The sequence below is a fragment of the Sarcophilus harrisii genome, chromosome 3, assembly GCF_902635505.1.
Source record: "Sarcophilus harrisii chromosome 3, mSarHar1.11, whole genome shotgun sequence".
In the NCBI taxonomy this organism is placed as follows: domain Eukaryota; kingdom Metazoa; phylum Chordata; class Mammalia; order Dasyuromorphia; family Dasyuridae; genus Sarcophilus; species Sarcophilus harrisii.
In genome coordinates this window covers 203,794,719-203,816,123 of record NC_045428.1, presented here as the reverse complement: position 1 = coordinate 203,816,123, position 21,405 = coordinate 203,794,719, and the positions used below count along the sequence as shown (strand labels likewise).

Here is a 21,405-nt window from a genome sequence, read left to right as displayed (position 1 = left end):
TACAGTTTTTTCCTTTAAAGGGGTAGCTATTGAATAACTGACAGAATAATGACAATAATATGTCCAGCCATAAAACAAAGCAGCTTTGTGTAAGTTGCGAAGGAATTGCACCATATATGTTTGTGTGTGTGTTTTAAAAATATGTCTATATATGTGCATATATATATATATATATATATATATATATATATATATATATGTATATCTATATATTCTTTTATTCTCATTGTTACAGTTCAAATTGAGATTTGACTCTTTACTCTACCAACTCCCAACCCCTTTATCCAAGTAGTTTCATGGTAATGAATTGACTGTTTTTTTTCTAGGCATGATAGAGGAAATGATTGTCTCCTAGTGAATGTCCTCCAGCTCAAGAATTTTGCTGGGTTGATTGTGAAAGAAGGCTGCAAGATGTAAGTGAACACTCTAATTTAACGTCAGCTCTTCAAATTTTTTTTTTTTTTTTTTTTTTTTTTAATTTTTTATTTTATTTTTTTTTTATTTAATAGCCTTTTTATTTAAGGATATATAATGGGTTTTTACAGCATTAAAATTCCAAACCTCTTGTTCCATTTTTCACCCTTCCCCTCCCCTCCCTAAATGTCAGGATGACTGTAGATGTTAAAATATATTAAAATATAACTTGATAAAATAAGTATACATGACAAAATTATTTTGCTGTACAAAAAGAATAGATTGAATTATTGTACAATTAGCTTGTGAAGGAAATCAAAATGCAGGTGTGCATAAATATAGGGATTGGGAATTAATGTAATTTGGTTTTTAGTCATCTCCCAGAGTTCTTTTTTCTGGGTATATTTATTCAGTTATTCCCATTAGAAATGATTTGGTTGATCTTTTGCTGAGGATGGCCTATCCATAGAACTGGTCATCATCTAATTGTTGTAGAATAATAATGACTTGGTCCTGTTTTTTCACCAGCATCAGTTCTGGGGTCTCCCACCTTTCTGAAATCATCCTGTTGGTCATTTCTTACAGAACAGAATATTCCATAATTTTATATACCCAATTTATTCAGCATTCTCCAACTGATGGAATCCATTCAGTTTTTGGTTTCTAGCTACTTTAAAAGGGTTGCCAAAATTCGTGGCCATGGGCCCTTCCCTTCTTTATAATCTCTTTGGGATATAATCCCAGTAGTAACACTGCTGGATCAAAGGGTATGCACAGTTTGATAACTTTTTGCAGCTCTTCAAATTCAAAGATCTAGGGTTTCCCTAGTCTTATGGTAGTCTGCCTTTGGAAAGAGGACTAAGCTGAACCTTAGCAGTTTGGTAGAGCTTTCTAGAGATTGCTTTCCCTATGGGAATAATCTTAGAATGCTAGTGTAAAATTCAAGTAGAAATAGGGAAATAGATCTGGAGAAAACCATTATTTGTGTTAAATTGTATTTTATTTGTTTTGTTCAACATTTCCCAATTACATTTTAATCTGATTTATCCTCTTTTGGAATGTGAATTTGATACCTCCGTCTTAAACATTGGGAGTCACCACCATAGTAGGATAGGTACTGACTTTTAATAGAGAGGAATATAAATAATCTAAATATTTTAGGTGAAAAATAGACTAATAGAAATTCAAGGAACAACCTACTCAAATGAATTCTTATTTTAACATGCACATACATATATACTTGTGTATATAAAGAAACGTCTACACATATATATGTTCCACACACTATCTAAATTTGTGGAATATAAAATGAAATTTTTGAAATATTTCTATTTTGAAATAGAAAATCTGTAGAAACTCACTAATTTGAATTGGTTAGAGGCAGATGACCAATATGAAATTTGAAATATTTCTAAGAATCAATCTATCAGTATGCATTAATTTAGCACTTATTATGTACCAGACATTTTGTTAGATTCTGGGAGTACATAGAAAAAAAGTGAAACTGTCTTTTCTCTTAAGACTTTACATTCAATTTTGAAATTTTATTATTCTTCAATACTTTCACTAACATACACTAGTTTAACAAAGAACTGCCATTTGAAGACAAAAATGGTACTAGTGAAATCTGTCCCTAATCCTGTATCTTCTATTTTTTTGATGATTGAGAACATTTGTGTTTTGGGGGGCTGGAGATGGGGCAGAGAGAGGGAGGTTATTATAGATTATAGATTTAGAAATGAAAAATGCCAACCAGTCACTTCAGGACTGAAAACATTTTGTTCTTTCCAAGCTCTCGTGTACATTATATTTTAAAAATAAGAGGATAAATACTACGCTTATAATACAATATTATAATTCCAAGCAGGTTTTTTTTTTTTAAAGTAAATATTCCTCTTTTAATTTTGAAACTAATTTGCTTTTTCCAATTCCATAAAGATAGTAAAGAGTAAACTTTTTCCATGAGTCATCCTGTAGTCTGAATTAGTGAATTTTTATTATAGTATTTTTTAAAAGTACAGACAATAAGAATTGTTACATTTCCCCTCCAATTTTGCATTACTTAATTCACAATACTAGATATACATACTAACAAGACTTGACTATTTACAATTCCTAAACATTGCCTATAACCTCACAAGATCTTCCTCATTTATACTTCCTATATTTTTCATTATCCTTCAAGGTTCAGCTGAGATCATACTTCTATAAAACTATCCTTAATACCAATAGCTATTATTATTCTCTTATTTCAGCAAATATTTCTAGCACTCTTTATCGATTGTCTCTGCATTAAACTTGTTTCTTGTTTTTATGAATCTACAAAATGTAAACAGCCTGAGGGCAGGAACTATTTTCTGTCTTTGTATGAACCTACCATAGTGTTTAGATATACGTATGGTGTGTGTGTATGTATAATTTGTTTATTTATATTCATACATACACACATACAGATACATATGTATGCAAATGTGCGTGTGTACACATACATATGAGGGAGGGGTTTTTGAAATGATCAGGTATAAATGACTTATTACAGCTACTAAGGATCTGAAGTCATATTTGACTATTCATTGCCCCACCTCACTGCCCCAGTAGATATTTTTAAAATTTGAATTTTATGTAAGACTTTTCCCTAGGTCTTCAGTAACTTTTATATCTTCTTCTTCTTCTTCCTTTTTTTTACTGAGGCATTTGGGGCTAAGTGACTTGCCCAGGGTTGCATAGCTAGGAAGTGTTAAGTGTTTGAGGTCACATTTGAACTCGGGTCTTTCTGATTTCAGAGCTGGTACTCTATCTGCTGTGCCACCCAGCTGGCCCTCTTCAGTAACCCTTTTAAAAATCTTCTGCCAAATGAAAGTAATACTCAGCTTTGATGTTTTATGTAGAAACACAAGATCTTAGAAACTAAGGTAGTGAGAAACATTGACGTTTCAATTCGGAGCTTGGAGTAAAAGCTGTCTCCTTTTATTTAGTGCTATTTTATACTGGTCCCAAAGTACTTTTCTTGCCAAAGAATGTTTTTGGTGTTATCTATTACTATGTAATTACTATTGATTTGAGAGAGAGCCAGAGAGAGAGAGAGACAGACAGACAGACAGATACAGAGAGAGAAGTAGGGAGGGAAGGAGGGAGGGAGGGAGAGAGAGAGAGGGAGGGAGGGAAGGAGGGGAAAAGAGGGAGCTTGGGAGAGAGTGAGATAGAGAAAATCTGTGTCTATGTCTGTGTGTGTGTACATATACATATAGGTCTATAAGTTGTACAATCTTACAATTTGTTACAACTTGTTTAATTTCTATTTTTAATTTACTTTCAGACACATTAGAGTCTATTTGCCAACTCTTGACTCAGGCACACCAAACACTTACTGCTCCAAAGCTCTGGAATTTCAAGCTCCATTAATATTTAATGAAGTTTTCCAAATTCCTGCTCATTCAAGTGTCTTAAAATTAAAGTCACTTCAGCTGTATGTTTGTTCTGTTGACCATCAACTTCAAGAGGAACTGCTGGTAAGTGATTGTTTTCTTTTTAAGGGGAGATATGCTAATTCATATTATTTAAATTAATCCAACTCAGTGATTTAGAATAGAAAAGAAAGGGGATGGCAATATGTATGCACATAGGGAAAGAAAGAGACAGACAGACAGAGAGAGGGGAATAATATATCATCTCATTGGAATGGCTGCTTTCACCACTAACCTGTAATTGTAACCCTTTCACACCTTATTATAGGAACTTTGTGAGTCATTGTGGCTAAAAAAAAAAAAACAAAAAACTGTCACCTGCTGGATAATCTTCTTATAATGGTACAAAGTAGACTAGACTCATATGAGATGCTGCTGGATCCATAGTTATAGCCTTTGGAACTTGGTAGATTCTCTCAAAATTTGTGCTTCCATTTGAAAACCCAAGGTCACAACATCAAGACAGATTGGACTAGGAACAACTAAAATAATTCACTCTCTTTGTCTGTCTCTTTCTCTGTCTTTCTCACTCTCTCTTTGTGTGTGTGTGTGTGTGTGCGTATGTGTGTGTCTAATTTTAAAGTATCTGTTGAAACAGAAAATGCTTTGTGTTAATCTAGTTTCATTTATTTAACATTTCCAGGGAATTGCTCAGATTAACTTGGCTGATTATGAGAGTTCCAGTGAAATGCAGTTGCGCTGGTATTCTGTTCAGGTCTTCACCAGCTCTGATCCCCAGAGGACCAAAGAGAATAACCAGTTGGAAGAAAGCACAACAGAGAATCCTGGGAATAACACCAGTGTAAAAACGGTAGAGATGGTTACTAGGTTATAGGCATTTTGATTGTTGGGAATTGTCAAAAATTAACATTTTAATTTTTAAGAGAAGTCTAGTGGGATCTTAAAGTTTTGAGGATATAATAAATAGAAATGCATGGTTATATCAAAGCAAATACTTAAAATATTTGTCAGAGAAGACATGGAAGGAAGAAACCTAGGTTCAAGTTTCCTTCTCTGATCAATATTTAATGTGAGACTCTAGAGAAGCCATTTAACCTCTTAGTCCCTTCAGGGCACTCTCTTAAAATATCAGTGGCAGAGAAATTGCTGATCTTCATTAATAGAGGAAGTTCCTCATCTGAAGCTTCCTATATAAATAAAATTACACTCGCAATTGAAAAAAAAAATTAAAGCATCACATATTTATGAAAGGCTCAGCTGAATAGATTTTCTAAATGTATAATGATTTTTAAATACGGTTGATTCATTGTTAGCTGTTTTAGGCTTTAAATACTTGTCTCTACTAAAGGTGATATTTTATGCATTTCAGTTTTAAAGTATTACTGTTACTGAGTATGGGAGTGAATTCTTTTTTTTTTTTTACTAGGGAGCTAGCAGGGATCATTATCTGTATTATAACAGATTTTCTTTTGTATGTTCAGTATCTATTATTTGCTTCTACAGTAGAAAAAGTTGATTTAAATTGGTTCCCAGGAATCCCATTGTTTCTTTCAGGATGCTGTTACAGTACTATTAGCCAGGACCACAGCCCAGTTGGAGGCAGTGGAAAGAGAATTAGCAGAGGAGAGAGTAAAATTGGAATATACAGAAGAAGAAATCTTAGAGATGGAAAGGAAAGAAGATCAAGCAGAAGCCGTATCTGAAAGGTGAACAGTCTTCCATCTATTTTAGAATGTGCCTTCTAAAAAAAAGAATTAATTTTAACTGAAAGCTCCTTTGGTCTTATTGGAAAAGAATTTAAGCAATCATTTCACAAGAAAAATGAAGCATAATTTTGAGGAAGATGCAGTTAATGGAAAGACAATTAAAGTTGCTAATTAGCAATTGACTTTCATTAAATAATCTGTCTGAGCCTCAGTTTTCTTATTGGTAAAATGAAGAGATTGGAGTAAATAAATTTCATGGTCCTGGTTAGGTTCATCTCTAAATATATGTATTTCTCACTCAAATAGAGAATTATAAGCTAGTGTTATTTCCAACAGCAATTCAGAATTGATTCTACTCAGGTATTTCTTAGGAATCATAGTGAAGACTCATTAATATAGTGAAAATTATAACCAAAAAAGCCCAAGAATGAATTATTAACCAGTATAGACTTGTACTAATTGAAGTATGATTAAATAACCAAGGAGCCACAGCAAATTGCTTTCTTCTTCTCACACTCTCCATTTCTATGAATCATTATTATATTCCCATTCTTTTCATATTTATTCTTCTGATCCTTTCTCTTTCCATTTAATTCTCTCCTGGATTTCCTTTGATTACAGGAGGAAATATATTAAATTAGATCAAATATTAGAGGCAGAAAGATTATAAGCATTAGCTACTCTATCTAATCTTTAACTTTATTATACTCCTTTGCCATTCTAGTAGAACCTGAAGACCCTTTTTTTAAAAATACATAAAATAATAGAATAATAAAGCAAACCAATTGTACTGGAATATCTTTTTTATAAACAGGGTCATGGATGTCAGACTAAAATCTCCTGATTCAGTAGACCCCCATCACTTTTACAGAGGTCCAGATAGGTTAATGGATTGTCTAAGTTTATGTACATAACTAGTAGGAGGTAGAAGCAAGACTCAAACCTGTTTGTAATTTCTTTTTCTGGTATACTTACACTATATCCAGAGAAGAGAGGGAAGGAGGAATAGATGGAATCTATTTCCATTATTCTGTTGCATTCAAATTCTATATAAGTCAAAATGGACTTTATGGATGATGTTGTTCACCATGTCTCTTAGTAGAAGTAACATGGTACAGTGTAACGATCACTGGATTAAAGGGAAAGCAGAGTGTTTTGTTCTACTAATGGTTCCATTGGGCAGCTGAGTTTTAGTTTTTCTTGGCTGTAAGATGGCGATGGGAGTATCCATCCATACGGGAGTGTTGTGAGGCTCAAATGTGTTTACAAATGTGAATCCCTTTACAAATTACAGCCTAACATAAACATGGGATGGATCTTGTGCAAAAAACAAATGCCTAGTGAGTTATTCCAGGAGAAGACTATATTTTCCTATTAAATAGGCCTCATATTTTTTGCCTGTAGAAGTCAGTTAAATATTTGGCTGATAGAGCTACTCTCTTTCTAAAAGAGAGTATTAAGTCCTGTGTTTTACATTAACCTGTTTTGGTTCTCTTAAAATGTCCTCTGTTTAGGAGTTGGCAAGCAGAATCCATTGACAGTGGATGTAGTAATTGCACACAGACCAGTCCTCCTTACCCAGAGGCCTATTGTGTTGGTGCTGAATCCCGCCATGGACAGATGTTTGCAGGTCAGGCAGATCAGTACAGTTCTGGGAAGATTCAGCCTCCTTCTCTTAAGGTAAGTAGAGAAGTTCATATGACTTGCCTTGTAACTGCTCTTGCTTTGATTATTCTAATTAGGGAAAAAATTCTTTAATATACCCCTATTCTATGAGGTGATATAGTTTATCTCCTTAAGGAACTTTTATTTTAAATTTAGGAGCTAAAATAAAATTTCAGATGACCATACTAAGACAAAGTGGACTCTCAGCATTACAGCATATAAATGCATACAAAATTTTAATTATAGTAGGAGGAGGAATGATTCATTGTGGTCACAAAGGGGATAAATGATGCTGAATTACAAAGCTCTTTTTAATTTGGGAGTGCTTTACAGGGTAAAAAGAGTTTTATTTAAGGAAATTTTCCAGTGACAGAAGGGAAATTGATGGACTGGAAGAGGGAGATCATCCTATTTTCTTGAAATAGCATATATAAATATTCAGAACAGGTCATGTTGAAGAATTTGTATTGCAAGAGATTGAAATTAAGTTTAATTCAATAAACATGCCTTAAGATGTTAGGATAGGCATTAGAAATATAAAGATGGAAAAATGACATTGTTCCTGCTTTTAAATAGCTTAGAGTTTAGTAAGGGGATGAGATGTATTTATAAATGAATATGCTAGTTAGAAGGAGAAAAGGCAACAGGAGAAGTTAAATAGATTGGCATGAAAGATTGGAGAAGGCTTGGTCTTTTCTATTTAAAGAAGTCAGAAAGTGTTTATCTTTACCATATGCCAGGCACTGTGCTAAGTGAAAGAAAAAGATTTGGTACTTGTCTTCAAGGAGCTCGAATTCCAGAGGGTGAAACAATATTCAAGTAAATATGTACATACAAGAAATATACAAACTAGATGGAAGATGCTCTGAGAGGGAAAGCAATAGTATCAAGGGATGGAATGGAATATGAGATGCCAATGGTAAGTGGAATTTGAGCTGAGTCTTGAAGGAATCCAGGAAAGCTAAGAATTGAAAGTTAAAAGGGAGAGCACTGAAAGTATGAGACATAGCCAGTGAAAAGATATTGGAGTTAGTTTACAAAGTGTGGGTGTGAGGAACATCAATTATGCTAGTGTAACTGATTTGTAAAATGTGTACTGGAGAGTCAAGTATGAAAAGTAGGAAGAGTTCAGGTTGTAAAGGGCTTTAAATGTCAAATAGAAGGTGTTTTTTGGGTGTTTTTTTTTTTCCCCATAATTATCCTAGGTAATGAGGAGTTACTGGAGCTTATTGAGTAAGTCATGATCAAATCTGGCCTTTAGGAAAATCACTTTGGCAACTGAATTGGTAGGTATATTAGAGAGTAGAGAAACAGGAGGTAGAGAGATAAATCAGAAAATCATTTCAATAGTCAAGGCGATAGATGATGAGTATTTGAACAGGGGCAGTTGCTCTGCAAGTAGAAAGGAGGGAGCATATACAGGAGATGTTATGAAGGTAAAAACAAGGTTTGTTAAAACATTAAATATTAGAGACAAAGATGACACTGAGGTTTTAAGATTGATTTTCATAGAGGATCTTGGTATTGATTATATTAAAGGGGATATCTGAAAAAAGGAAAACTTTGGGGGAAATATATAATGAACTCTATTTTGGAGCTACTGAGTTTGAGATGCTTATAGGGCATCTAATTTGAGATATGTGCTATATCTGATTTCAGTGTGCAAAAGGTCTAGAGCAGTTTCCGTTGAATGATGATGTTGGAAGCCAGTTTGCTGGTGTTTTAAAATAATGCAAGGGGACTAGAGACTCATAGTCTCCACTAGATGGCATTCCTAAGGAGTTTAGCCACAAATGGGGAGGATGGATACAGCATAAGAGCTTTCAGGGAAGGTTGTGGATGTTTGTGGGTCAGGAGAGCCGTGTTTGTAGGCAACAGGGAAGGAACCACATAAATGAGAGAAGACTGAGGATCATAGTCATTAGTGATGATAGTGGGAACTACATACTAGAGAAAATAGAAGGGATTGGAAATAATGATGCATGTAAAAGAGTTTGCCTTGACAAGGAGAAGGAGATATTGATAGAATACATTGTAGTGAAGTAAAGTAAGGAGGAAAGGAGAAGGTGGCCAGTGGCCAGATTTTTAGGTATGGGGTATGAGTCCAGATTCTTAGCTGAGAGGGTCAGGTATAGGTAGCATTTATCTAGTACTTAACTGTCAAGCAGAGATTAAGTAATAAACTAAATTATTTGCTCAACATAAATAATTCTATAACATCAAGATCTGTTACCATTGTTCTTCCTTCCATACAAATCAGGAAATGACAAACTCCTTAATAGCATGACTATTTGAGTTTTGCTTTTCAAATGGAAAAAAAAAAGTATAGAATACTAAGTATGCTAATAATCTTAAAGCCAACCTGCCTGAGTCTGGATGAGGAGAATGGATGTTTAAATTAGGTAAATTCTTTATAACCCAAGACTACATTTACAAATTCAATAATGAATATGCATCCATTAAACCCAAACATTTTTAGTTTGAAAAATATTGAAGTAAAAGCTTGATTTTATAGTTTAAAACTTCTTGGAGCTGAATTTCAAGTGATTGATTTTTTTTTTTTTTTTTTGCGTTCTCTTAGATTTGATCCTTTCTTTCCATTTTCATTACCACTATCTTAGGCAAGGCTCTTGTCTTCTCATACTTGTATCACTTGGCTAATCTTTTGACTAATCAACATCTAGTTTCTATCTTTTGCAGTTTATTCCACATTGCACTTAGAGAGTCATCTTTCTGAAACACTGCTTTCCATGTTACTTCTGCTTAAGAATCTAGTTTAATTTCCTCTGAGATCATGTTCATACTTCTCAGTTAGACTTTCAAAGTGCTCTGCTTACTAGATTCACCAAATCTATTTCTCTTCTTTGCTCACCAGGCCCCAATATGGACCCTTCTTTTCAATACAGTCTCTTCCTATCTCTTCCTACCATTCTCCATATAATACTCTGTTCATTTCCCATGATTACTCATGCTGATTTTTCCATTTGGAATACTCTGCATATTTTTTCTTTGTTACTTTAATACCTCCCCACTCCAATAAATAAAATAAAATAAAATTTGATTCATTTTTTCCCATTTCTTTTCTTGACTACCCAATGATCAGTTTTCTTATGTATGATACTTTTGCTATATGTATTACACATTTGATTTTATATCTTTGAACAACTCTAGTCTTTTTAATTGCATTTCTCTTGTGTCCTTAAGAAGATGAAAAATTCTTTGAAAAAAGGGACCCCCATTCTTCCTTATCCTCTATCATGTTCAATTGCTTTTGTTGAATGATTGCATCAGTTTTATTTCTTTATATCCTAGAAATATTAGTGAGCATAAATATAATTTACCTTGTAGGTTGATAAGGAGACCAATACAGAGGATCTCTTCCCAGAAGAAGTACCAGTTCTTCCAAAAGAGAGGACCAGCCGCAGGTCTCGTGGTTCTCCTTTTGTTCGGAGTAGTACAATTGTTCGTTCTCAGACTTTTTCGCCTGGAGCACGAAGTCAGTATGTTTGCAGAGTAAGTAAATATTAGTTTGAGTATATTTGAAATACAGTACAATTCCAGTTCTCTATGCTAATGCAGTGAGGTAAGGGTGTGTATTATTCCAAACCATATTCTGAAATATTACTTTAGGTTCCATTAATAGGATCCCTTTAGGCAACTGGATTTAACTTGCTAAATGTGAAGAAGGAAATGAATTCTTTACTTTCACATTTGTTTGTGAAAGTGAGATATTCTTTACTTGCCAGGAACAAGAGATAGATCAAACTATGTTGTTAGGGACTGCCTTCTTATACTGCCTTGTCTCTGCCCCAGTCCTCCCCTCACCATCCCCGCCTCCTTCCAAAGAAGTAATTTATGTACAATTACTGGAGACTCTTGAGAAAGAACTCTTTGTTTGTTTTATGTTTTAATGATTACTCTGGTTTAAGTTGTCATGTTGCTAAATGTTGCTTGAGAATTTGGGACCTTCCTCACATGGAAAATAAGGATGCAAAGTTAACTAATTTGGCACTATAACAGTTATGTATTTATTTTGAGGGTAGAGACTAAAACCAAAGGGGGAAAAAAAAAAGAATAAAATATTGGAGTCTCTAAAAGAGGCATTATTAGTTTTTTCTTTTAATACAGGTTTTCTTCTGACTAGAAGAGCAGTAGCTTTGTAATTGATTTATTCTCCAAGTAGTATTAAATCTCTTTTTAGAAATAGAAAAATCGGGGCAGCTAGATGGTGTAGTGGATAGAACACCAGCCCTGGATTCAGGAGGACATGAGTTCAAATCTGATCTCAGACACTTTGACACTTCCTAGCTATATAACCCTGGGCAAGTCACTTAACTCTAATTGCCTCAGCAAAAAAAAAAAAAAAAAAATAGAAAAATCTTTTTAGAAAAGTCATGCTAAACATAGGAAAGGACAACAAAATTATAATTAAGTTTATTGGTAAATATGGAAATGGTACTTGTCAACATCATACATAAGATATATGGTAGTTTGTATTTATAGGAATGAATTTTGTCAAGTGAAACAGCATGGAAATATTTGTAGGTGATTTATAGAATTACAGAAAGTAGTGATAATTGATAATTAAGTGATAATGGAAACCTTTTAAAATAAGAAGGTTAAGAAATATATATATGACAACAAAAGCAAGATTATGTGATAATCAAATGTGATGGACTTGGCTCTTTTCAATGAGATAATTCAGACCAATTCTAATAGACTTGTGATGGAGAGAGCCATCTGCATCCAGAAAGTAGACTATAAGGACTGAATGTGAATCACAACATAGTATTTTTGATTTTTGTTATTGTTGTTTTTTGCTTGCTTTTTTTTTTTTATCAGATTTTTCTTGTGCAACATGATAAATATAGAAATATGTATAGAGGAGTTGCATGTTTAACATATATTGGATTACTTGCTGTTTAGAGTATGGAGTAGGGGAAGGGAGGGAGAAAAATTTGGAACACAAGGTTTTGCAAGAATGAATGTTGAAAATTATTTTATATGTATTTTGAAAATAAAAAGCTATTATTAAAAGAAAAAGAAATGTGTATGAGAGATTAAGCAGAGTTTCAGGAAGTTTAAAAAAGTTAATTCAGAATAAATATCCAGAAGGCCTATTGAATTCCTAACTACCTTTGTACTCTTTGCAGCTGTATCGCAGTGACAGTGACAGTTCAACCCTGCCAAGAAAGTCCCCCTTTGTCCGAAATACATTGGAACGACGTACTCTACGCTATAAGCAGGTATATTTCATATAGTACTCAAATGATATCATTTATCTTTCTTGGTTTTTGCTTTAGTTTTTGTTTTGTTAAAAATTTTTAGAGATAATATTTTCTCTCAACTCCCCTTGTGCTTATATGTGATGACTAAAAAGCATCTAAGACCATTCCCTGGGTGTGTCTTCTCTGGAGGAGAAGATAGGAATAGGAAAACAAAATTATTATCTTGCTTTCAGATACATGAAATGTCTTGTGAAAGACATTTGTTTTGTTCCTTTTTCTGTGCATGTGAAAATTTTTACATATTTTCCCAACTACATGTAGAAACAATTTTTAGCATTCTTTTTATTGATTTTGAATTCTAGATTTTCTGCTTCCCTTCCTTCCCCCTCTCCTTGAGAAGGCAAGAAATTTGATATATACATGGGCAGTCCTGTAAAACATGTTTCTGTGTATTTTGGCTTCTATTCTGAGGCTTCATACAAAGAAGCGTAAGTTGATGGTACAGGGAAGCATTTGAGCATTTTATGAGGAAGAACATCCTAGCAATTAAGACTTCATAGAAAGAAGAACAGACTGTCTTTTTTGAGGGCATAGAATCATAGTTTCAAAACTGGAAGGACTTTAGAGTTCAACTTGTCCAATTTCCTTGTGTTATAGGTGAGGAAACTAAGACCAGGAAAGATGAATTGATTTGTCCAAGTAACATTGGTTTAAATTAGGGTCCCCCCATTTCTGATCAAGCATCTTTGCCCTTGTCTTTTTCTTCACTATCATTTATATTTCTTTCCTTGAAACTTAATTCTGCATTTTCCATTTTGTGAGATTCACAGTGCCAGAGGTTCATGGTACACAGACATTTTAAAGTTTAATTGCTTTTCACTACTTTTTCCTAAGCATCATAGCTTGTAGTACCATTATTTTGTTTCTTGAAATTTTTTCATTCTTGTCTTTCTGGTGATGTTGCCAACATTTCTGTTTAAATGTTTTTAAAGAGAATAAGCTTTAATGTTTGTAAAGAGGCTATCCTATTATTTATAATATCTAAAGTATATGAATAGTAGTTCTCTGTCTTTTCTGAAGAGATTATGTTGGTTTATTCACATTTTGTTTTTGGAATAGATTTTATTGTCTATTTTTAACCTAAACATATTTAATTTTTAAAAACTATTGATATCTTTTATTTTTACATCACCTTCATTTTCTAACATATTCTTCTCTCCTCCTGGAGGGCCATTTCAATTCTTATTATTAGAAGTTAGAGAAAGAAAAGGAGATAGCAAAACTAAACATGACCCAACAATACATGTGGTATTCTGTGGAATTATCCTCTCACTTCTGGAAAGGAGAAATATCAGTGTATTTTTAATTAAAAAAAAATAAGTCCACATATATTCTTATGTAAATAAATATGTTTTTAAAATCTAAAAATACAAAAACAGTTATTGAATCATGAAATGAATCATAGTGCTAATTAACCTTAATAAAAATTTGTTTTCAGTGAATTTAAAGGTATTTAGTCTTTAAAGTTAAGAACTTAAGTTACCCGATTGCTTAAAATAAGTTTCTTGGAACTTAAAGTAATCTTACAGATTACCGTTTTATTTAAATTTTGAGGAAGACATCTGACAGTTAAAAAAAAAACAAAGCAAAATAAAAAATTATACACATAGAAAGATAAACTACCTTTATATTTTGTAGCTTAATTTCCTCACTGTGACTATAAGTATGTTAAAACATTCCCAATGGTTAGGTCAGAGTTTCTCTCTTCTCTTGCATCTATTTTGATTTATCACAATCATTTTGTAGTCTTGTAGATCTTCTTTGGCTGAGCTTATGGCACGGACATCCTTAGACCTGGAGCTGGATCTCCAGGCATCAAGAACTAGACAGAGACAGCTGAATGAGGAGATATGTGCTTTGAGAGAACTGAGGCAACGTTTAGAAGATGCCCAGCTCCGAGGGCAAACTGATCTTCCTAACTGGGTTCTTCGAGATGAAAGATTCCGAAATTTGTTGAAGGAAGCAGAGAGGCAGGTAAGATTCTGTGTATGTATTCTAACTAAACATTTCTGATTTATTTCTATATTTGTTCTAAAATAAGGAATTTGAATTTCATACCAAAACAAAACAAAACAAAACAAAAAAAAAACAACCCAAAATGGTGCTTTCACTATTTTTTCTAAAATACCTGCCTGCTACATAGAAAACATTGAAGATTCAAAAGAAATAAGTGGAGTCCAGTTTTTTCCCTTCAGGTGAAGGATGGGGAGGAATACTCTTTTGTTTAATGTGGGAAGGAAAATGTTAGAAGATAGCCTTTTCTCATATATGGGTGCAGAGGTCCTTAAATTGAGTAGATATCATTATACAGGGAGCATTGGACAGAGATAATACTGGAATCACTGGGACCTTCTGCTCATCCTCATCTTAATTATATATAGGTAGCTGCGATGCTCTGTCTTGACCAAACTGAAACTGCCAGGGGGCAGTGTAGATTTTTTGTAGCAATCTCAGTGTACAAAAAGTACTTTTTCCTTTGTGTTTGTGAGAGTTCATAGTAAGCTTCTTCCTAGACTGTGTGATTTATTGCAACTGTTTTTTTATTTTTCAAAAAAATATGTTTCCCTTCAGACAAGACAAACCAAACTTGAACATCATCAAGAACAGGCAGCTGAAAAAATGCTTAAGAAAGCATCCAAAGAAATATACCAGCTGCGAGGGCAAAACCAAAAGGAACCCATTCAGGTGCAGACATTTAGGTAAGAAAATTAAAATGTTACTCATTCCCTTTTTTAATGCTGCCACTTCATTTGAATGTATTCCTCTTATAACAGCTTCATAGATACAATTTATGCATCCCATTCCTTCTCTTTTATTTTGCTTCATATTCTCATGTGAGAAACTCTTAGAACAGGTGTTTCAGATGTTAAAGGAGGTAGAGGAGGGAATGGACAAGATAATTATTAAGCACTAATATTTTATGGCTACTTTTGAAAAATATTACTTAAAATTTTTAGAATCATTGGAAGGTACCCCAGAGTTACTTAGACTAACTTTTTGAGTTTTTTCCCCAATCATTTCATTTTACAGATGAAGAAACTAATAGCCAGAAAGTTTTAAATGACTTATCTAATATATAAGATATAGGGGCAGCTAGGTGGTAGAGTGGACAATCATTAGACTTTGAGTTCAAATCTGTCCTCATTTATTTACTAGCTGTGTGACCCCGGGCAAGCTACTTAACGCCTATTGCTTTCCTCCAAAAACAAAACAAAATTACACAGGGCTTAGTAGAAGTAAGATTTGAATCAAAGCCTTTTAAATCCAAATCTATCACCCACCCTTTCTACTGATCCACAGTTTTGGGTAATAGTTATGTGGTATCGTCTATCTCTCATTTATTGTTCAGTCACTTTTCAGTTGTGTCTGACTCTTTATGACCCTATATAGGGTTTTCTTGACAAAGATACCAGAGTAATTTGCCATTTCCTTCTCCAACTCATTTTGCAGATGAAGAAACTGGGGCAAACAGGATTAAGTGACTTGCCCAGGATCACTCAGCTACTAAGTGTCTGAGGTTATATTGGAACTCAAAGATATGTCAGGGATATTTCATTTTCTCATCTCTGTTGTGTCTGTAATGAAGAAAATAATATTTTTGATCGTCTTTTTAACTCATGTTTATCTTCTACAGGGAGAAGATAGCATTTTTTACAAGACCAAGAATTAATATACCTCCTCTGCCAGCTGATGATGTATGAAGTGTTGTGTTGTAAACATGAAGTATTTATCTGTTTTATTTTCATGAAGTTATTAGACTAGCTAAATTTATCTTAAAAAACGTTTGTGCAAAGCTATTAATATACACATTTTGTAAAAAACAAAAACATATATAAATATATATACATATATATATTTTATAATAGTGACTACAACAAGGCTTGGTTTTTCCTTGTTGTGAATTTGACATCTCTGAAGACAGCTTATTTTATAAAAGATCAACTATCCTGTTAAGAGTGTACAGTTTTTAATGCTGTTTTATTTGACTTAAAGGCTGGAAGACAGAAACAAAGTGAGTTCAGGCAAATTCACTGTATTGTAATTTATTTATAGTACTTTTTTTCCTTGAAGGAAAATACTGACTTTAAGATGTATTTTAAGACTGAAATTTTGTTCTTCAGTATTTGTCATACAGTAGAATGGAACTATTGGGCTGGTTTTGTTTCTGATACCTGAAAATGAAAATACTATGTTCTGAATTTGTCACTTTTATCAGCTTCTAATATTTGTATCTTATGTGTATTGTATTCTTTAGCACTGTTTATGTGTTATATTAAAATATTATAGCCTGCAATGTTTTTAACATTGATTAAAATCCCATTTATGCATTGCAGAACTTAATGTCATAGTCTTACTGTGCACTAATAGATTTGCATTTCTATTTGTCTAATGTATCTTTATGCATTATGTGATCTGAAGCCAGGTATACAAGGTCTCGATTATCTGGATATGTCAAGATCGTCTGCCTGCCGTGCTTACATTCATTAGTAATGACCAACTTGCCACTTTGCTAAGATGATCCAGCAATGATATACAAGGGATAAAGTAATAGGTGAATAGGAAATCACCATACTAATGTAACCACTGAAGAATATAACCATTCAAATAAGTTAAAGATACTAGCCTCTTTAGGAAATGTGTCTTTAGGAAAGTGAGCAACCATATATATATACATAATTTTTTTTGGCAATAAATCATTTACCTCAGAGTGTTTGATATATAGTAGGAGAACATTATCCTAAATCTGGAGACACGCTGTTCCTATGACATCTTGAAAATGTCATAAATATAGTTCTTAGGCAATAAAATACATGGTGGCATTTTTAAAAAATCTCAAACCATATTAACATGAGATACTGTTATTTGTGAAGTAAGTCCTATTTCACAAAGTTTTGAAGCAAAAAAATTGTTTAGGGGTCCCACAAAATGTCACAAAAATTCTTTTTTTTTTCTTCTATTTCTTTTCTCACCCCTTGACATTTCCCTAATAAATGAGGCTCCAATCCCTACTAGTCTTTCTTATCTCATCAATTTCTAGACTCCCACCCTGCAGGCCCAACCTTGCTATCATTTTACATGATTTAAGAGTGGATTTTGCAGGATTATTAAACAGACTCCCAACGAGCCTGTTTAATAGTGGTAAGACTTTAATATTTATGTTATTTGTAATCTCTATATTTGTTATGTGTCTTCTGGCTTTGGTCTTGCTTTGTTGATATATTTATGCATGTTCACACACATACATACACACACATATTCACAAACTCACAAAACATTAATACTAATCAGAATTTCTGGTCCACAGATAAAAGTATTTTCTACATTTCTATGCACATGAAAGCCAACAACAGCATTTTCCCCTATCAGAGGTTGCACCTTGCTGTGCTTATCAAAACATCTATTTGGTTAACAGAAGATTTATAGATGGGGGATAGTTAGTAAATTCACCTTTCTGAGAATAACATGCTTGTAGCAATGGAAAATCCAGCATGGCACTTTTCTGTGCACGGAAAGCACCCTTTCTGTAGTAGTAAACAAATATCATTTGCCCTCCTAAGGGGGGGGGGTTGTGATAGCCTAAGCTGTCACATAACCAAACATGTTGGAAAACTGGTATGCTGGTATACCAATTACAAAATCAATATTTTCCAAATAGCTCCTTTCACTGCCCCAGTTTAGAAATAAACCTGTTTTTCCAGAATGGGAACCTTTCTTTGGCCTCCATTTCAACAAATCAAAATGTTAAAAATGCAGCTAGCTCCTTCACTCACCCAATTTGTTTTGTGCTTCCTTTGTTCTGCCTTCCTCTACCTTCTCTATTTTGTTGTCTCTGCAATTAAGTGGGACCATAACAAGGAGAGGAGATTTTGTTAAATGAAAAACACGAATGTGAGGAAGGAATTGGTCTGTCCTATGCATCAGTGGCAGGAATTAACTTAATTGGAAAGCCAGTTGTATGCATTTCTGTTTTAGCCTGTCATCTGATTATCCTAACCAAAAGAAAAGGAAAAAAAAGCCTAGAGCTGGAATCTTCAAGGTAATGGTTGCAGAATCTCTGACCCAAGAAGGAGGAAGCCATGATTTTTCAGAAACACACTATGATTTTTAATTTGCTAAAATAGTGAAACTTGCCATTACCTCACACTCAGTAAATGGAATGTAGGTTCAGTAAAAATGTCCCAGACAATGAATACTCAGCCTGAAAATAAAATCCTAAAGTCTTAAACTAGTGTTTCCACTAGTTTTTATATTGCCCAATCACTGTGTTACCTCACGAAGAATATTCTGCCCTTATTTGACTGTGATTCTAGGCAGAAGGTGATTAAATGTAGTGGTATCAGTGTTAATACTTGACAAACCTAGAATATGTCAAACAAAAACAAAGAAAGTTAAAAAGTTGGTTTATTCATAGCATCTCAGTAAGTGAAACGGATTTGTTTTTGTGCTTATAATCATTGTTAACTGCCCAAGAAGCTAACCATTGAAATGAATACTCTTTTGTCATGGTAATAAGTTATACTCAGTATTCATCTCTGTTGTTTTTATTTTTATTTTTTGTCATGGTCCTCTATGATTCTGTCATTTGTATTCTTTGAAGGCATTTCTTCTACAAAATAAAAATAACTTACATTAAGAACAATGTGAAAAGTATTGTCACTTAAATGGAGAAATGTACTATGTATGGTTACAAGCTATTTATGTATTTTTAAGCAGGAATCAGTCCTAATACTCCATGTATATAAATTTTAAAACCCCTTGCGATCTCTCTGCTTACTCACTGGAACCATGTGGTAGATGATCAAGTGGTTTTCTAACGTGGATCACAAAATACTCCAACCAAAAGCAATTTCCACTGGTAATAAAGTTACCAAAGAAACTTTTCTCATTCATTCATTCATTCATTTAGGTAAGGAAAAAGGAGAGTGAGAATTATACTGTAGAAACAAGCTGCAGCTTTTTAAACTACATGGGTTTGGGGGCGTCACTACAGGGCTAAATCATATAGACCATCATACAATATTGCATCACTATGTCCATTGTTCTCCTGGTCCTGACTACTTCACTTTGTATCAGTTCCTATGAGTTGAATCTTCCCAGGTTTTTCTGAAAGCATCCTGCATTATACAGCACAATAATATTCTGTTACAAGCATATACTACAACTTGTTCAGCCATTCTCAATTGCTAGGCATCCCTTCAACTTCCATTTCCTTGCCATTACAAAAAAAGTTGCTAAATATATTTTTGTATAATTTTCCTTTTTCCATCTTTTTGGGGTCAGATATAGTAGTAGTATTGTCAGATCAAAGGATGTGCCTGTTTGATAGTTCTTTGGCTGTAGTTCTCCAGAATAGTTGGATCAATTCACAACTCCATCTACAGGGTATTAGTGTCTCTATTTTTCTATATCCCCTCCAACATTTATTATTTTCCTTTTCCGTCATATTAGCCAATTTGATAGGTGTGAGGTTGTATTTAAGAACTGTTTTAATTTGCATTTCTCTCATGAGTAATGATTTAGAAACTTGCACTATTTTTAGCACTGTTGCTAAAGTGTTGTGGAAGGAGTACTTCTCAGTGTATGGAATTCCTCTTAGGGCCTGCTGAGATCAAAGCAGATACCTTAAACACTTAACTGAAGATGGTAATTTTGGCTAGTATCAAGGATCCTATAATGTCACCATGTCACCTCTGAGGGAGTCACAAAGGCATGAGTTTCACTGTACATTGTTTAACATGATAGGGACAATAAGACCAAGGACAAATCCTAGTGTGATCAGCATTGGTATTCCAAGTACCAAGGATACATTTACATCAGGAATGATACCATACTGCTGATGTTGAGGCAAGAGCTTCTAGGTAGCTCAGTGCTTAAAACCCTAGGCTTAGAGTCAGGAATACTTGAGTTGACATCCAAACTCAGACAGTAGGTACTTACTGACTTCTGGACTGTGACTTTAACCTCTCCTTGCCTCAGTTTTCTCAACTGTAAGATAAAGATAAAAACAGCACTTTTCAGGAGTATTGTGAGGATTAAATGAAAATATTTGCAAAGCATTTAGCATACAATCTGGCACATAGTAGGTGGTATCTAAATACTTATTCCTTCTTTCCTCCACTATTTCTTTGATTTTGATAAGAAATTTGCCAAACTATTGACCTGTTCTTTGGAATGATTGTACATCTTCACAATTAGTATACCCTGAAAGAGAAAAAGGGAACCTTAACTACATCATCAGTTTAAAAGAGCTCTGATTCTGAGTTCATTGTCAAGACCTTCAACAAGGAGTCTTTTTTTTGAGAAATGCTTTATCTGTATAGGACACACCAGTTAATAGAATAATGGAAAGCTACTTTGTACTTAGTTGTGGACATGCTGTGCAACTTGTCTATTTGCATACAAAGTAGCCTTAGGGACTGGTGGGGCTGCCTTAAGAATCTTTTGAATTTCTTTAAATCTCAAATTTAGCTCCGCTTTTATTGACTGACTTTCTGAGACTAGAAACATGACCACAACCATTTATTCCAATAAATAGTTAGGGGAACCTAGGTGGTGCAGTAGATAATGTGCCAGACTTGAGTTTAAATCTGGGCTTTCACTCTTATGAGCTGTGTGAATCTGGGCAAGTCATAAAATCCCGTTTGCCTCAGTTTCTTTGTCTATAAAATGAACTAGAGAAGGAAATGGCAAGATATTCCAGTATATTTGCCAAGAAAACCCCCCAATGAGGTCACAAAGAGTGGGGACTGAAAAGTGACTAAGCAATAACAATAATAAAAACTAGTTTTACTTCCTGATATGCTGGTAGAAAGTGATGGACACTTAGTTTAATCTAAACAAAAGAGATCACAATTATACAAAGACTGGGTGAGCCAGACAATGGCTCAGAAACAGATGTTCCAAGAG

At 33.8% G+C, this 21,405-nt stretch overlaps 1 protein-coding gene across 2 annotated transcripts in view; it reads left to right on the top strand.

The window, feature by feature from the left end:
• WWC3 (WWC family member 3) overlaps positions 1-19,138 on the top strand; it is a 184,519-nt gene extending 165,381 nt beyond the window's left edge. For both annotated transcript variants that reach the window (XM_031959008.1, XM_031959009.1), the window contains 10 exons: positions 327-413; positions 3,731-3,923; positions 4,522-4,689; positions 5,394-5,545; positions 7,060-7,225; positions 10,559-10,723; positions 12,364-12,456; positions 14,245-14,472; positions 15,070-15,197; positions 16,133-19,138. In XM_031959008.1, coding sequence (XP_031814868.1) covers positions 327-413; positions 3,731-3,923; positions 4,522-4,689; positions 5,394-5,545; positions 7,060-7,225; positions 10,559-10,723; positions 12,364-12,456; positions 14,245-14,472; positions 15,070-15,197; positions 16,133-16,199 — 1,447 coding nt within the window. In that variant the 3' untranslated portion in view covers positions 16,200-19,138. The remainder of the gene's footprint in view (positions 1-326; positions 414-3,730; positions 3,924-4,521; positions 4,690-5,393; positions 5,546-7,059; positions 7,226-10,558; positions 10,724-12,363; positions 12,457-14,244; positions 14,473-15,069; positions 15,198-16,132) is intronic.
• Positions 19,139-21,405: the final 2,267 nt, after the last annotated feature.